This window comes from Anser anser, assembly GCF_964211835.1.
Source record: "Anser anser genome assembly, chromosome: 15".
NCBI classification, from domain to species: domain Eukaryota; kingdom Metazoa; phylum Chordata; class Aves; order Anseriformes; family Anatidae; genus Anser; species Anser anser.
Window position 1 is genome coordinate 7,269,948 of NC_139736.1, and position 18,218 is coordinate 7,288,165.

The window sequence follows — 18,218 nt, forward strand, 5'->3', positions numbered from 1 at the left end:
AATTAAATCAGATTTGAAGGGTTGTCTATACAAAAAACATAAGCTAAAAAAATAGATGATAAATTATGTCAGGTCAGGTTGAAGATTTCAGTATTAAAATTATTTGTCAGGAAATTAATAACCAAGTACCAACCTTCACTTCTCGAAGAGAGTCAAGAAATTTGTCATGTCGGTTGGTCAACATGTGCAGCTGATTGCCAATGTCCTTCTCAGAAAGTTCTTTAGTTTTAGGTGTGCTGGTTTGATCTCCCGGAGCCAATTCAATGTCAATTTCAACATCCTATACAGAAATAACGATTCAAAGCATGCAGGTATTTTCTAAGTACTTTTTTTTCCCCCTATACAAATACAAAATATTCCTTCTGATCAAACTATTTTAGGTCTCACTATTTCTATTAGTTCTTTGTGTTCAGAAGTAGGATTGCTAGTGTACTGTACTAAAGAAAGGGCTAAATGAATGAATGCAAGTTCTGAAAAAGCCATGCACAGTTAAAATACAACACATTACACACAAGGTATACAGAACAAACTCTGCACATCATCTTCAAGGCACGTTCTCCAAATTTATTTAATGAGAAACCAAGAAGAGATGCTTTCATCAAAAACGTTATTTTTCTACTGTGCTTTCTGCAAGTTACCTCTTCTTTGGATTCACTGTTTTCCCTTTCCCGAGGCTCTTGTTTGACATGGGTTACCATAGCAAATGCCGCCCTGTCATGACTGTCAGCAAGGTTGATAACGTTGGTGATGGAGGGCAGCATAGCACCCTGACAACTGGTCCCAATCGTAGTGTTTTTCTCACACACTGCCAACAGGAGCTAAGGCATTTAAAAAAAAGCAAAGAGAACTTTTAAATAGACATTTTACTGAAGCATTTCGGAGAAACTATGCCTATGGTTTCATATTTATCAACAAGATAAGAGTGGCAATAATGTGTCTAAGGCATATTTGTCACCTTTATTCAGTAAATATAATACATTTTCATCTTAATTTGATCACATTGTCAGTATTTTGAAGTCCATGACTATACTTTCGAGACTGCCTTTCAAGTCACTCCTGAAAATGCAGAAGGAATAGGACTCTTCTGTGCCTAAACTCTGTATTTTCTACTTTATAATATACATATTTAATGCCCTCAATCAGTTAATGTACACAGAAAATCCATGCTGTTTCTCATCTCTCTGGAAGGAGCTCTAAACCTTAAGAGGTCAAAGTTATCCCCGTCTAAATTCTTGTTTTAGTCACTCTAAATTCTTGTTTTAATATGCAGATTTTAAAAACAAAAAACAAACAAACAAAAAGTTTGGTCCCATTTTATTTTATATAAACCAACCAAAAATGCAATTGCATTTCAAGGCAATCCCACCTGAAATCTGTCATACCTTTAGTGCATACACTCTACCCTTGAAAGTTTTCTTGAAATCATCTACAGTAACAACTCTTCTATTTTTCCAAATTACCATCACTTATAAGAGATGGGTTTTCTTAAGAAGTATCAACATGTCTATTAAGCTTTTCCCAAAGAAAACAGATTTTAAAGATTAAAGCTGCTTTCCAAGAATCAGCTTTTTCATGTCTCTGACGTATCTGAGGTAACGCACTTGGTATTAACCTTTGATATAGATAATACATATTACAAGGCATACGTAACATAACCCCTTTAAACCCAACCAAGAAAAATGCGGAACATATTTCTAGAATTATAATTGTATTTCTGATACAAATAATTTCCCTACCTCAATGCACTGTTTTATCCAAAAGTGATTTCCCATTGCTTCCCAGTTTTGAGAACATGTCACATAAAGCAGACGCTCATAAACACGACGTTTCATAGAGTTGTCAAAGACCTCAAAAAATTTAGCTCGTATCAGGGGCTGGGCACAACGCAGACCCGAAAGAAATGCTGGCTCAAGTTTAGCAGTAAGTTCACTACCAGAAAGATTCTCATCCCTAAAATGAATAAAGATAAAATTACATAGATATTAGAAAAAGAAGCCTTCTAGTTTTTTCAGATAAAATACCAAAATCAAAGGAGTTTATGTTCTGTGGAAGCCTACATGGTGTGGCACGCCTCCAGGTGTGCCAGACTGAGTGAAACAGCAAAGAAAATAATGCTGCTTGATAGAAAAAAAAATGCCCTGGAGATACCATAAAAAACTCTTTCAGGATAAAATCCTGATTGTCTTAATTGTGAAACAGTATCAATTGTCCACGTCTGTATCCCTGTTTGAAATGCCCAATAACATTCATTGGCAAAAACTTCTGACCACCACGTTCACACCAGTGCTTGGCACAGTTAGCCAGCAAACAGAACGGCAGCAAACAATAGCTGAAAATAATGTGATCATTAGCATGAAATAAAACACCTGACTTTTTTTGGGGGGAATAAGGTAACTGTTTTAATTATTTTAACCCAATACAAAACCTGACAGTTTAGGTAGTAAAAAAATTATTCTGAAATAATATTTTAAAGTATATTTCCAAGAAAAATAATCTTTATACTCTATGGAGGTAAAAGGAGAGACATATCTTAGTTTTCACCACAGTATTTGATATACAACCATCTATGAGGATGCCCTAGTACCTTGGGAAAGACCATGTTTGGGCAGATCCAAAAAGAAAATCTTTTAAAGCACTTTCCATTATAAAATTGCCTTTAGTAAATATGTATTGTGGTTTAAGTGAAACGAATCAATTCTGCATCTTAGAAAGAAGTCCCTTAACTCAAACCTAAAGAGATTGATGGCATGTTATAAAGGTCATATATGGTACAAATTATGAACCAATAAGCTGCAATAAATGATTAATTGCTATAATTACCTATAGACATAGTTAACAAGGTCTAAGAACTGGGCATTTAATTCAAGGTCTTCTGGAAAACGCTTTTCAATGTAAGTCATCATTTTCACTAGTAAAATGGACTTCTCTCGGAGAGTAGGTGTCTGTGTTAAAAGAAGACATGATTAATTTTGTCAATTCATCTTAAAACATGCAGAGAACTGGCATATTCAAAGTACGTCTCAGCTACCATTTTTATCACTCTTTCACTCCTAAAGTATTGAAAAATAGTTTGGTAGAAGGTCATGGTTCTTAAAAAGAAAACACAAGCATTTGCCCTTCTAATATAAACTACAGAATTTTAGAATAATAGCTAAATACAGATTTAAGTGTTTAAATGGTTACAAATATCCAATGTATATGTTTAAAAGTGTAAGTTTAATATATAAAGCACTAGATTGTCAAGCGTTCAACTCTAACTTTGATACAAAATACGGTAAACTGAGGAGGTCACAAAACATTACACGAATAACATGATTTAAGCCAGCAGTAGTCACCTTCCTCCTGAAGAAACTGTCTATCCAAGTTAACAGAAGACTTATTTTAAACCTTTACTTTAAAAGAAGTTCTAGGCAAAACAGCTTTTGAGATCAAAAAATGAATATGTCTATAAAATGCTAAGCATCTTTAACTCATTACTGTCACATGGGATGCAAAATATTCAAAACCTTATAAAGGACATATAAACGTATATAACAGATCCTTACAATCCTCACTGTAAATACCTGATGAATTATAGCGATAGCTTGTATTTATTCAGTATTTGAGCATAGTCATGGTTTTATCTTCCCACTTTACCTGATTAGCTGCCATTGGGGAATTGTTTTTCACCCACTCTTCCACTATTTTTACCACTGCACGAAGAATTTTCGCATCGGTAGACTTCTCAATGAGAGATGTCAGAATAGCTTGTATAAAATTTTTCCTCATTTCCATGCTCATCACAGCCAGGCGCGTTTTCACAAGATCCAGGCTTAGCATTACCAGTTCACTGGTACCTGCTATGGATACAAAAACGGATGAAAATTGTGTATGCATGTACAAAATGCATAGCAAAGAAATTTTCAAGATAAGCTGCTGGAAGTTTAAAAGTAGCAACAACAAAATCTGTTACCCGGAAATAAAGTCCTGGATATTGAAATAACATTTTCAGAATTACTACTTTCCATTCCTAAACAGAGTCCTTCCAAAACAAACAAACAAACAAAAAAAAACAAGTCAGAATACAAAAGACAAGCCTGTGAGGTTTTATCTCAGTAAAGTAGTTTTGGTAAAAAGGGTATTACAGAATTCCAATACTGAAAAATTGCAACTAAGCTTGCAAAAGAAATACACGATGCAACATACCTAATCAGTTGTTACTTTCCTGACTCATCTATCTGTCAAGTTTAATAATTTTCTAATTGTTTCCCATTGTTAGTAAAATTTACGATGTTCTAGTCTACCTAATAAATATGGTCTGGAAACGTAACAGCATCATTTCTTTCAAACTGTTTTCTTCAGTAGCTTATTCATTCATAAATTAGTGTTCTTTAGTAGGTATGTAAGAATATCTGAATTTTTCAATGACTCATGACCTAATTCATTTGATGATAGACAGAATTGTACAGGCTGGAAAAGAAGCTCTTTTAAGATAAAAACAAAGACATCCGTTCTAACAAGTTAATTTCACAAGCAGTAGCTCCACTGCTTGTCAGCTCCTCTCCCCTGAATACTATAAACTCCTGAAAATTTTCAGTATTTCTATATATATACACACACTGTAGCTCAATAAATATTCACCAACTATTCACTAAAATGTATGTATTACATTGGTAATATGAACTCAAAGTGCATTTTTATCCTTCAGTACTTCAGCAATATTTCTAACTAATACTGAAGTTATTTTCAATATGCACAAAACTCTGCAAAAGCATTTGAATCCCTTTAGGATTAAGAGATTTTAATACTTTACACATCTTTTAGTCATTAACATCATTAGACTATATAATGAAATACCTGTATTTGCTTCCGCTGTTCCTGCTGTAGCCTGTGGGTTTAAGTGTTCCCTGACCATCTTCTGCAGAGATCGCATAAAAACTGAAATCAACCTGTCAATATAGCTGGGGTTGTTACTGCACGCAGATTTCAGAATCATTAAAGTACCTATTGATAAAAACAACAGTTACAGAAGTAAAACTGTCATTGAACATAATATGAATAATATAGAGGTTTTCAGTGTGGATGTGCTCTTTCTCATAGAAGAACATGGGAAATGTTCTAGCTCTATTTCATACTGTCATGAAAAAAGTATGGGACTACCCAAGTTATAACGACTACGTTGAAAAAGTTTTTAGTATAAGAACAGCTACTTTCGGCACACTTAAGGAATGCATGATGCCTACAGGACCACAGCCCCTACAAATTACATAGCTGTTAACAATTCCTATCATAATACAAGATAATTCACATTCTGGCAAACCAATCAGTTTAAGCAGTATCTACCCTTTAAAATGCTTAATTCTTTGAAGAAACAAACAAACAAAAAAGTAAAATCTACAGCTCCTCCTTTCCTTACCATAATAAATTCAACAAAAGCCTACAACAACATTTACACAAGTGTGCTTTGTGCATCAAATGGCTGCTTTGAAAAGTTTCATTTCTTTACTTGCTCAAATATGCATAAAAAATTTGACATACAAAAATAAGCCTCTTAAACACAGAATTAAAAAGATCTGCAACCCTCGAAGGTTAGATTGTAGTATTTCTTTTAAATGAGCTCTGGACAAATTGTAAAAAGCATCTTTGAGTTAGTTTGTTGTAAAACACATCCTAACACCTGACAAATAGGCAATTCCCAAAGCGAAATTACAACTACCTACACATATTGCAGAGTAGAATAGTGAAGGACATTTGCCAATTCAATCCAGAAAGTTTTCCAGAATTGTGCAATTTCAGGCCTGTATTACCAACACAAACAGTTCTATGCCAGACCAAATTATTCCAATACATCTCTGTCATTGTCATGTGCGGCTGAGCTTTCTACGAGTTACACAAGTATGAATAACAAGGAAAGACAACCATTTTGGCCTTCAGGCCAAATATAGAATAGTATAGAATAAAAATTCAGACTGCTCACTCAAGAAAAAATAGTATTTTTGGAATTCCTTATTTAGTGAAAATTCAAGATCTCCAAAAAATATATCTTTCTACACTATTCAAATCAGCTGATAAATAACACTTTAAGACCAACTGAAAAAGAAAGTAAAAGGTAGTAACATGTAAGCATGTTTACACATATTACTTGAAATGCTATGAACACCCCAGCCCTTTTCTGCATAGCTGACAAACATTCCAAGCTCATTTCTTGTGCTAGATCTAACTGCTTCCAACAGCTTCTTCCTGATTATCAGATGTCCATTTCCTTATGGAAAGTAAAAGCCAATGGCAGAAAATCATACTAATTAACAGATAAACCTACATACTTCTGCTAGAGATATGGGAAACTTACCAAAGAGCTGAGAAGGGTTAGCATTAGTGGCTTTCTCATAATTAGTAAGTCCTTCATAAATAACCTTGCCAACCGCAGCATAAAGGCACTCCAGCTCTTCATACTTCGAAGCTACACTTGAGGTACCTGCAAAGTTTACAGAGTTATTCTATTTTTTGGTAAACTTAGACACAAAACAGGCAAGAAACAGTTACGCTGTGAACATACAGTCACCTATACCATCACCAGAACCTTATCTTGCTAATAAACCAAGACAACACAAACAGATCCCTCACTTATATAACCTTTTCATTATACAACCAATACCTCTTCTACAACAGTGTGCCACTACTTCTAAGTAATTCATTTGGACGAGAAGTCTTAGATCACTGAGGTTTTTCTAAAAAGAGTCTAGAAAAATTATTTTGTTTTAGGATAAAACATATTACCTGATCCTTTTTTATACTCTGTCTCCCTTCATTGTTTTAGCATAATAGCAAAGCTTAACTACCAAAAATTTTACTTTTGAAGCTGAAGAATTGCAATTGCAAAAATGCATTAGGATTTATAGCATGCATTTCTTGAACCAATGTTATGACAGCCGCAGGTTATTAAGTTTTTATGTCAATGGATAATGACGTATTCCACGATTACTTTTTTCAGCTTTTTTTTTTTTAAAGAGGTTGAAAGTTCAAACTAAACTAGACCATTAAATGCAGAAATCTTAAAACAATATTAGCACACTGCAGAGTGTCTTTGCCCCACCCTTAATCATTTGAGTTATGCCGCAATAAGGGATAAAAGGAGGAAGAAAATACCACATACTTGGTTCTGTAGGGAAAATACCCATTAAGCGAGAAAGCAAACTGTGGACTGCTCTCAAAACCTTGGTGTTTCCGCAAGTCATACAAGCTGCTACACCTCGTTGCAGGGGTTTGAAGCTACTAAGGACAGCAGGGGGCTGCAGTACAGTTAGCAGGAAACTTAAGACCTCTAAGCCAGTGCAAATGTTGGCAAAGTTGGCTTGATTAGGTTGTTCCTAAAGAGAACACATACAAAGAGGCAATGAGCGGGGGAAAATGTACAAGTATTAAACAGATTAGCAATGCTTCATGTCAGTCTTTTCGGATAAGTCATCCGATATGGAACGCTAAAATACAAGGCACTGTAAAATCTTTAACCATAAAAATGTTACTCAAGCATTTACAAATATGTTCCTTATAATGCTTTTTGTGGTCCTCAGCTTTGAAAGCTGCTTGAAACCTTGCTGGTTGGAAACACTTTCAACAGGGGATTATGTTTTACCTCCTTGTCAACATCCTCCTTCTCAAATAATTCCTTTACAGTTCTGATGCCAAATTTCATGAAACCCATTGAAATGCAGTCTAAGAAATCAGAGTGTGTGCACACATACACACACACACACAAAAAAAAACAACGACCAACAGGTTTCTCTGACACACTCATGGCTACAACCTCATCTCTATCATATATTCATTGCTCCCTAGCCTTGACTTCTCTGCAGTCTTCCCATTCCGAATGGAATGGAAGGCCCTGCCTTCTCTTGGCCTTGATCTTTTTGTTAATTCATCTGTACCTCCACACTCTGACCATCTCCACTCTGCTTCCTCATTCCTCTTCAGAAGGGAAGCAGCCTCCTGCTCTTCTGTATTACCTGGGCTTCAGCGAAGACCACAGTAAGAATTCCAGCTTCTGATACACAAATTCAGATTCTTGAAGGTTCAGAAGCCACAAAAAAAATTGCTCAGTCACACAACCATAGACAGATAGGCCCTGGACAGATGGCACCTTCAGAGAATTGAGTTATTAAACAAACGTCCTCTTGACAAACACAAACAGGTTTTCAGAACCTGCTTTTTTAATTAACTTTATCAACAGCAACCCAGGACACTAGAATTTATTTAACTTATTAAATAATAAAATGACTACAGGCATTCAACCCCCAAACACCAAATGTTCACATTCAGATGTCTATTCTCAATCGCTGACTTTATCCTACTCCATAATACAGTCACAAATTACCAGTAGAAAGATATATGGCAATTTAGCTCCAAATCTTCCAAGAAACAATGATGAATGAAATTAGTAATTAAAGAGATAAAGATTTATTTCCAATTCACAATGACGCTACACTATAAAAATAAATTTACAAATCAAAGTTGAAATCATAAGAAACGAGTGCTCAGAATACATAATAATCAAAAAATATTTCAGTGTGTACCCTTAAACATCTGGTTTCAAAAGTATTCAATCAGCATACGTGCTAGTCAATCCTAAAGCCCTACAGAACTAGAATGTTACCTACCACTGTCATTAGAAGCTTATCAAACCATTGCAGTTTCAGTTCTGATTTTGGCCACATGTCTGGTCGTAAAGCCGTTTTCAGAAGGTTGACACAGCGACGAGACAGCAATTCCCCAGGAGATCCAGCAGTGTTTGAGTTGTCATTTACCTAGCAATTAATCAGAGTTAACACAATGACAACTTTTTGCAACCAACTCATTAATTTATTATGCGTTCCAAGCAAGCATGTAATTTCTTACTTCTGAAATGGATGAGCTCAAGTAGTTTTATCAGTGGTGTCACAAAGTATTTTACTGCATACAAAGCTCACAACTAAGAGCAAACATCAGAACTCATGTGTAGACTGCTACCTACTTACCTGAAATCACCCATCAAAAGTATATATATATAAAAAAGTTTAATCTGATGGATTATTACTACAACTGTGAACATGTTCAATATTGGTTAATCTTTTCTATTTGGAGGGTATCCATGTATCCACAAAAATACAAAGCTTTTTACTAAATCATCCTTTACACCTTAAGAGCAAGTCTTTTCTGTGCAATGGACTGTGCTTCATAAAATCCCATGCCATACAGTTTCTTAGCTTTGAGCTATACCCAGCTAGTTTTTCCCCTTTTAGAAAAGCTAATTCTTAACAAAATTTGACAAAAAAATTTTACATACTACATGAAAAGTAATTCCATGTAGTTGATCATGAAAATACAATCAAAATTGTTATCCTTAGATACATGATTGACGTAGTCCTTCCCTATTATACTCTTCAAATATACTCAGATCTTGGGTAAAATAATCTTGCCATTAAATCTGGTCAATAGAACAAGCATACTTTGTAGAATCAGGCAAGTACATAAACAAATTAAGAAGAAATACTTCTGTGAACTTTTTGAAGTCTTTGGCTGGCTTCAGCCAAATTCTACTAAAGTTTATTTCAAGCATGTCACTTCCAATATAGCACTTACTTGAAAAGAGAGAGTAAAGAACAAACAAAATGCTAGAATTGATCAGCAGCACAGTTAAATGGAGACTCTTTCAATTGCAAAATCTGGCTTGCAATTGTTCACATTTAAATTTGATTTTCCAACTGTATGCAACCTGCGTCAAGCTGTAAATATACAATACCACAAAAGAAGCTAAAGCATACCTCTCACATGAATAATATACAGAATTTGTGAAATGAAAAATATGCAAATGCTGGTTACCAAATTAAATTCTTTCCTCAAAATATTTTATTTTGTGCAGTTTTGTTTTAAAATTTCTAACCTTTCAGCAACAGAAAGCAAGTATACAAGCACTGGAATAATCCAAGCATACAAGTACCATTATGAAAAGAGATTTTCATGGTTTTAACTACGCATGCTACATCAGTATTTGCATATCAGAATAAACACACTACCTGGCAAGCAATTCTAATCAAGAAATTCACGACTGTATCTGTATGCTGCTTATCAATTGGCTTGGAAAGAAGCGCATCAGCTCCTGGCAAGGACTGGCTACGTCCAAATACCTGTATGGATATAAAACAGAAAAAACAAAAACAACATCATAAGAAGGCAAACAACAAGCAGAATTTAATTAAAAGATTTTCTAAAAGTATAGCCTTTAATTCAGGGACGTTCACGTTAGCTGGGAAAACTAAATTGCTTAGGCAGTGGAGGTTAGAACTTCTGAGTCTCTGAACAAAATCTGTTTTTTTTCTTACAGCGCTTATTGCTCCAGTAGCTGTCCTGAATCGTTTTACTTCTTGGCCAGAATCAACAGACAATCCTCTTTTAACAGCAGATGAGGTAGAACTTGCTCCTTCTCCTCCTGCACTTGGATCCATATCTGAATCTGGCTGAAATATCAGCAATATGCATGTTAAAAAAGCATTTAACAGTATAACAGTTCAATCTTTACCAGTTTATTTAGAATTCCTACCTGCTGGTCTTTAATTCTTTGCAATTCCCATTTAATAACTACTTCAGCAAGATCCACAGCTAATTTTCTTTGCTCTATCGTAACGCTGGGAGTGAAGCCCAGTCTCTGCATGGCACTAACCATATGCTGAACCAAGTGATGTCTGACTGGATAATAAACCTGAAAAGATAGTTTCACACACACATTAGCCAATAACCAATCAAAGACGGTGTTAAGATAAAGTTAAAACAGAACGGTAAAACAGTCTTTAATCCCCAAATTTCCCTAAATCCATACTATGTTCAGATTTCACTATCAGGAAAAGTAACCACTGCTTTCAAAATAAAATTTTGGCTACAATTTTCAGTATTGACTACTGATTTAAGGTACCCAAATGAAGGTGTTCTTTTGGAGATCTGTGATTTCCATGTGTCCGTCCCCTCCTCCCCACCAAGGACAAGTGGTTCCAGTGTTTTGCCAATCCTTTTAGATAGCTAAAATTTGCATTTGAACACACTCAAATATTTTTTTCCAAAAGTACAGAGCCATCAATTCCTAAAACATAAGTTATAAGTTACATTTTGAGTTCCAACTTCAATCACTATAAACAAATAGAAATTTAACAGAATGGTAGACTCAGAGTCATAATTATAATTAGCAGAAAAAACAAACAACATAAGCTTAGGGAAATGATACTGGAACAATACAGTATTCTACTTTTAGCAACCAGAATAACAATAAAGCCTATTCTTCCACTACTAAAGGAACAGTCTTGCATCCAAATTTAAACAAGTAAAATAGGATCTTTCTAAACTAAACTAAGCACTCCAATTTTCAAGAAACGATATACACATTACTTGCCTCACCCAGAAGCAACCCAGACAAAAAACAAACAAACAACAACAACAAAAAAAACCACACATCTATCAGCTGTTCTGTATTGGAACAATACACTGGAAGCTTTACTACTGACCTAAGGTCAGGTATATCTTTTGCTTAAACTAAATTGACATTTCAAATACTTGTACTCCATGGGGAGCATGTTTGGCAGCTTATAATGCTATACCAAGAAAGCTTTTACAAATAGCAGAGATACGAAAGATGGTTTAGCAAAAAAAAGAAAGCACAAAGAACAGAATCAAAAGTGAAAACACTTTTGAATTTGCTATATAATGTCAATAGTTGTTTTCAGTTTTAAATAAATACCTACACAGACAGCTGATGACTTCTGAAATTAAGACATTAATTTGGATTACTTTATTTTGTAATCAAGTTGTAGTTTATTTCCTTAGTATCTACAATACAGTAACTACCAGAATAACTGGTACAAGTACCTTGAAGTGTTGTACTATCAAGTGCAAAATATGTACTAGTTGGGGAACTGTGTGACCCTCTTCCACAATGATTTTTCTTGTCCAGTGAGTCAGCATCTGGTGTCCATCCTCCATGCGGGCAGGCACAGCCGGAGTCAGAATAGCCATTGCTTGCCTGACAATAGCTCGAGCTTCCATTGCATGAGCTTTCAGGAGACTATGAAAAACCTAGAAGTCAAGGTTTCTGGTTAACATTAATATTATATATATTTAAAAAAATATGTAGTGTATAAAATCTGCAACATACATTTTCTAATCAACTTTTTTTTTCTAGAGGCCAATAGTTCAATATATGGTGGTACTTCATTAAGCATATACTTCTATATCCTTTGCATTCCTTTTTTTTTTCTCCCTCTCCATTGTCCAACTTGAAGTTATCCTTTGATCCCCACATACCATCTCAGCTGAAATTTGTCTCATTCAGATGAAGAAACATTACTGATTTTGTTAATTCAACCAAGAGGATTTTTCGTTATACTCTTTAGCCACTCTTTTTTTCCCACTTATATTCAAACTTCTTTCTATACTTTGCCATCTCCAAATAAATTTGTATTAATATTTGGCATCTGTACTTGCTTATGGAGGATGAATTTAATTGCTTTGTGTATACTAAGTATCCAAAACTACTGTGACAACTGTAGGTGGCAACCCCCTACCCCAACTCTGCATTATATTAAAAAAGAAAGCACACTACAGAACTTATCAACATACCTTACGGGTATGAATACTAGCACTGAGTCCATACCTGCAGAACTATCTTCTTATGTATAGCAAATTTTGCAATGATGTGTGCCAAAAGCAAATGTCCACTGTATTTGCATGCTGGGTCCACACATGCTTTGGACAGGAGACATGGCCAAGCAAATGTCATCAGGCGTCGTAGTTTGCTGTTCCGGTTTTTGTTATTGTCATGAATGTGATGTGGAGCATGCTCAACCAGAAGCGTGGCAAACTGCAAGAGATATATCCTGAGAGAATCCAGCATATCAGCCTGTTTTTCTGGATCAAGTACCTAGTTCCAGGAACAATGAAAAAAGAAAAGAATGTGTGAGAAAATACTTTAAAAGAAAAGTCCTATTTTTTGCTTCTTGAATGTTTGCTTTTTGTTTAAGAAAATAATTAAATACTTAAAAAATAATTAAACACTTTTTAAATTGAGTTTACGAAATAGAAAACAGCTTCCTAAGATGAGAACTTCTTAACAGTCCCTTTGATTTGTACTGGTTCAATGAAACCAAAGTAAATTACAGAGATGCTGATGGTCAATCACAGTAAATTTTGCTTATGAAAAGACTGGGATTACAGCCACTTAAAGCCCATTTCTAAAAAAAGACATTCAAATTCTAAAGAATCACAAAAACTGAAAATTGTAGTCCAATCCTATTGATGATTGAAGGACCTCGCAACAGTTAAAAGTTATGACGTGACTTAACTTACCACGACACTTACAAATAACACAACAGTCAAATTGGGATTGAAAAGCCAACAAATGAGAGAAACAACTTATTATTTTAATTTTCAAACACTAATGTAAACAGTATTACCTTTGTGATAAAAACACTAGTGATGCTTTCCGGATTATCTCCTTCTGGGTTTGGGGGTCCCAACAGCTGTTCGCCTTCTCCCTTTTCAAAGCTGTACAAGAAAGCAGGATTCAGGATGTGTTGCAGCACCTACAGAACATCAGCACAAAACAGTTACACTCAAATCCTGGACTCTTCTAGCAGCAGTCATCATTCAAGTATTCATATGCAAACCTCCATGTTAGAGACATTTTGTTACAAATGGAAGCTATAAATAATACCTTAATAAACAGATGCACACATTTTTTTCCTCCTTTCCCTCTTTCAAGGGCAAGGATTCTTAGAAAGCATAAACTAAAATAGTCAGCACTGAAAGCAAGATAAATTGCTGTCCCTGTTTATTATCACTCTTCTTCAGGTATGATATTTTCAAGTAAATGGCTCTGCCAATTATCAAACTCGTTGACATTTAAATAAGTGAGTTTTGTTGCCCTAGTTCCCAAGAAGAAAATTAAATCTAAATACCAGACTACTTTGATTTAATTGCTTTAGTTACCTTGGCTTTGAGCTCATCTCCAAAGTTTGGGTCATTGAAGTCCACAAACCGGAAGAACAAAGCCCGTTTTTGGGGAATACTATAGTTTTTAGGAATCTCTTCTTCCATGTACTCCTTTAAGAAAGTCATATTGCAGAGAAAACGACCCGTAAAAGCCCGAAGCAACTGGAAGAGCAGCTCTATATCACCATAATTCCTTCTGTAAAAACAGAAAAGAAAAAGCTTCTTCAGGAAAAAAAAACAAACAACAAACTACCAAACTACTATTTTGATGACTTGAAGAAACTAATACTGGTTTTAAATGAGCAGAGAGACAAGAACAGGTAGTACCTGAGGTCTGGTTTTAGAGCTAAAAGCAGTACTATGAAATACATTAAACTTTCTCTTCATTAACTACTAACTAATTTTAGTATCCCTGTTTGTATTCATAATATTTTCAAATTTTATTAAATAAATATATACAAGCCATAGAAAATAAATGTTTTTACGTACTTGCAGTAATTCAACAAGCAATATGCTAATAGCTTAGGTTCTTTCCAATTTGTTGCAGCCATGTTCTCCTTACGATGTCTCTCCTGAAAAGCTTCACTCACCCATACACGTTTCAGCTGATTCACCAAGGAATGCTGATTTGCTAACCAACATTCATCATTCTTAACAATAATACTTATGATCTGTCAAAACCAAAACAAGACAAATGCACAGTCAACACGCAACAGATCTGTCAGTGGAAACAATGATATGAAAAGCACTTCTTTCAGGTCGATTAAGGGTTCTAAAATAATACAAAGTCAAACAAAAAGTAGTTTAGATCAACTTTTAAAGGGCTGTTTTGTTTTTATTTTTGTTTTTTAAAAGAAAGTTTTCCTTGCCATGTTTCTCTCTCGTACCATGCTTCGTTAAAGAAAACTATAGTTCATTTGAAAGACTGTACAGAAGAGGCCTTTTGCTAAAGAGATTTTAACTATCCAATGAAGACCAACAAGAATAAATGAATACCTTGATAGCCTGAAACTGAAGATCAAGACGCAATGTGGTAGTGCTTGGAGAACCAGGTCTAACAGCTGCTTGGGTACCAACAGGCAACAGAAGAGTGATAAATCGATTTGGATTAGCTGCCAGTACATCTCGTAGAGGTTTGGCATCTCTGTGTTTTAAGAAACTCTGAAAAAAAAGGAAGAAATAATTTTAATAATGACCTTTAAAAGGAAAAATATCAAGAGGATACATCAGGATACCTCTAGTTTTTATATTCATCACTGAAGTTACAGAGGTTACATTTTATTTATTCATGTATATCAAAAAAAGCAATACAACTTCAGCGATAACGCATAAAATTAATAGCTCCGGACCAACAAATGTAAAACAGAGAACAGGCACCTTGCAGTTAGAATAAGGCCATGCTTAATGACTATAAGGTCATATAGACAAAAAAAATACATGTAAAAGATCACAAACGTGATGAACCAAAAGTGTTTGAAGATGAGTTTTTTTTTCCCCTCTCCTCTGCCCCTACCACTTACCATAAACATTCTGCTCCACTGTGGATCATTTAAAGTGGCTTCCATCATGAACAGCTCTACAGTCTGGGATGGATGACGTGTCAAAAATTTTATCAGAGGTTCCCTGAATGGACTGCCAGCCTGCAAGATTCAAAATGCTTAAATTAAAAGTGCAGAGTGCAGACTGTTTTTATTTGTCTACTAATTTACTAGCACCCAGAGAGAAATCAAAAAAAAAAAAAAAAGCAGCACTTGTTTTGGCATTTATGCAGATACAAAACATTCAGAACTTTCACGATTAAGATTTACCGACAATATCAAAACTTTCTTTTAAGACGAGAGAGTAAGATGAACATTAACACCTCCTAAGAGGACTGGAAAGCATTTTCTAAAAAACAAATATTTATATCACACACACTCACACAAATATGTGGAAAATTCATGGCATATTTACAAATAATATACAGCAAAAATATCAGCAACGTTAACTTTCACTTTTACCTCAATCAACATCGCTCGTTCTGTTTTCATCACAACTTCCAGCAGAGGTTTAACCAATGTCTGAGGGGCAGCTGGGATAAGATGAAATAGATTTATAATTGCTGAACAAATCTTCATTTCCTACCGGTAAAAAGAAACACGATTAAATTAGTATTACCAGCTACATAGATTACTGTAGTATCATACATCCTACCATTTTTTCCTCTCTACATCAGCAGAGCCAGAAAGGGTTAACATACACAATATCTACTTACCACAATATATGGAATAAAATTCTCTTATGGAACTTCGCCCTTCTCACTTGCAATATCATGGTTTTATTTTATTTTATTTGTCAGAAGAGTGGTGTTTTACAGACAAGAACTAAACTCTGTGTAATGATAACCGTGATGGGGGAGTTGCAGAGCGCTCACTGCTGCACTACACCAAGTAGCTCATGCATCAAAAAGCCAGACCTTCCTTTCTAAACAATTTCTCACGTACAACCCACAACCCCAGACTAGACACGAAGAACAAGACAGACAGCTTTCTCCCAGCACTGCTCAGTACATCTTGCAAACAGCTGGCCACTCTGGAGCAGAGTCAGCTCTCTTCCCCAATACATATTCTCCCCCTAGATAATAAATTCTCTAAAGTCCAAAATAATATGAGGCTTTTGTTTCATTGTGCAATTTAAATGTGAACTACATTTCAGTTAATGAGATGGTGCATTTTCTTCAGTAATGAAAGGCAAGAGAAAAAAAAATCCACCCGTATCCCTCTGAAACTCATTTCTAGTAAGCACTATGCAACAAAATAGGTACCACACGCATTGCATTTCCTCAACTGAATTTACAAAATATTAGGCCCCCCCCACTTTAACATGTTCTGCCTAGACCAAACCCCCAAGACTACTCCCATGGATTGAAGCATAAACACATATAGAAGACTTATACCTTCATAGAAGCTGAAAATCCTACTTTTCCTAGTAAAAAACACGTTTTACATCCTGAACAGCAACTGTATAAAAATGATTCTGCCACAGACAAACATAAGACAATTCACAGCACTGCACTCAAAGGCACAATGCACTCTGCCCAAAATACAACAATAAAACTAACAGCACAGTAAAGAATAAAAGTAAATCAAAAATAAAACATGAAAAACAAAACACAACAACAAAGAACTTCCTGGTGCCTCCACTGAGTTTCTCACCTCTACCCCTTCCGCGGCAGGCTGAACCAAAACAGAAGTCACAGCATGAAAAGAAAGAGCCCACAAAAATATCAAATAAACGAACAAACCAGCATATGCTATTCTTCAGGCTGCAGTCAGAAACTGAATTCAGTAGGGTTATTTTCTCACCTCAAACTGAAAGCATGGAGACAAATGAACCTCTCAGACACTCTGAATTGCTCTCCTAAGAATTAGGATGAAAAGCATCCTTTTTTCTACTTGTATATTGTTTATACATAGCTTCTCAAGTATGTTTAACAAATAAAAAGATATTAGAGATGATTAAGTTAGGGGAAACAATCTTTTAGCATCTTCAAAGACAAATTTGTCCAGCATCGATCATGAAACAACTGTCAATATTTGAACTACCAAGCTACACTCCTACTAACAGCTGTAACGCAGAATTCCCACCTGTTCATGTCCCACCATTCCCTGTTCACGAGAGGGAGAGTCTGAGGCAACTACCTACTCAAAATTCATTTGAGGAGGCAGGGAAGAATGGAAGAAGGAATTTAAATGAAAGATTTCAATCATCAGGCCAATAACTTAGATCCTCATCTCTACTTAAGATGTTATGCCCTAATTTGTTCACTTATGTAAACAGGCAAGGCACAATTCAGGAACACAGCAGGACTGTCACAATACCATTTAGATGAATGAAGAACTTACTTGTTCTGGCAACAACTGCAAATCGTTACAACAGTTGTTAATTATTATGCCATTCTAACTGAGATGGCTAAAGTTTTTACATTATCTAGAAATTTCATTTACATATGCAGACTCAATTCTTAGACATTTTGGACATAGACCATTCCATTAAGAGGCCTTGCTGACTAGCCACTACGTGCAGCATGCTCATAACAACACCAGCATCACCACCAAATGGCACCTTCATTACGTGCTGCTGGAAGAGAGATGAAAATTCTTTAGGTCAAAGAAATTATTGTAATACTGTTGTGTCATTTCAGCTACCAAACAAAAGGGTTTCCTGATCACCATTCTCCACTGTGTGTACCA

General features: G+C 35.2%; 1 protein-coding gene across 7 annotated transcripts in view; it reads right to left on the reverse strand.

Annotated features, from left to right (window-relative positions):
* Positions 1-18,218, reverse strand: part of TRRAP (transformation/transcription domain associated protein) — a 97,639-nt gene that overhangs the window by 41,401 nt on the left and 38,020 nt on the right. For all 7 annotated transcript variants that reach the window (XM_083800274.1, XM_083800273.1, XM_083800278.1 and 4 more), the window contains 20 exons: positions 15,987-16,106; positions 15,507-15,626; positions 14,983-15,147; positions 14,476-14,657; positions 13,984-14,182; positions 13,449-13,577; positions 12,650-12,916; positions 11,866-12,072; positions 10,553-10,711; positions 10,335-10,469; positions 10,029-10,139; positions 8,634-8,780; positions 7,133-7,346; positions 6,329-6,454; positions 4,837-4,983; positions 3,637-3,839; positions 2,821-2,942; positions 1,737-1,950; positions 639-818; positions 134-280 (listed from right to left, as the gene is read on the reverse strand). In XM_083800274.1, the coding sequence (XP_083656400.1) occupies positions 134-280; positions 639-818; positions 1,737-1,950; positions 2,821-2,942; positions 3,637-3,839; positions 4,837-4,983; positions 6,329-6,454; positions 7,133-7,346; positions 8,634-8,780; positions 10,029-10,139; positions 10,335-10,469; positions 10,553-10,711; positions 11,866-12,072; positions 12,650-12,916; positions 13,449-13,577; positions 13,984-14,182; positions 14,476-14,657; positions 14,983-15,147; positions 15,507-15,626; positions 15,987-16,106 (3,294 nt within the window). The remainder of the gene's footprint in view (positions 1-133; positions 281-638; positions 819-1,736; positions 1,951-2,820; positions 2,943-3,636; positions 3,840-4,836; positions 4,984-6,328; positions 6,455-7,132; positions 7,347-8,633; positions 8,781-10,028; positions 10,140-10,334; positions 10,470-10,552; positions 10,712-11,865; positions 12,073-12,649; positions 12,917-13,448; positions 13,578-13,983; positions 14,183-14,475; positions 14,658-14,982; positions 15,148-15,506; positions 15,627-15,986; positions 16,107-18,218) is intronic.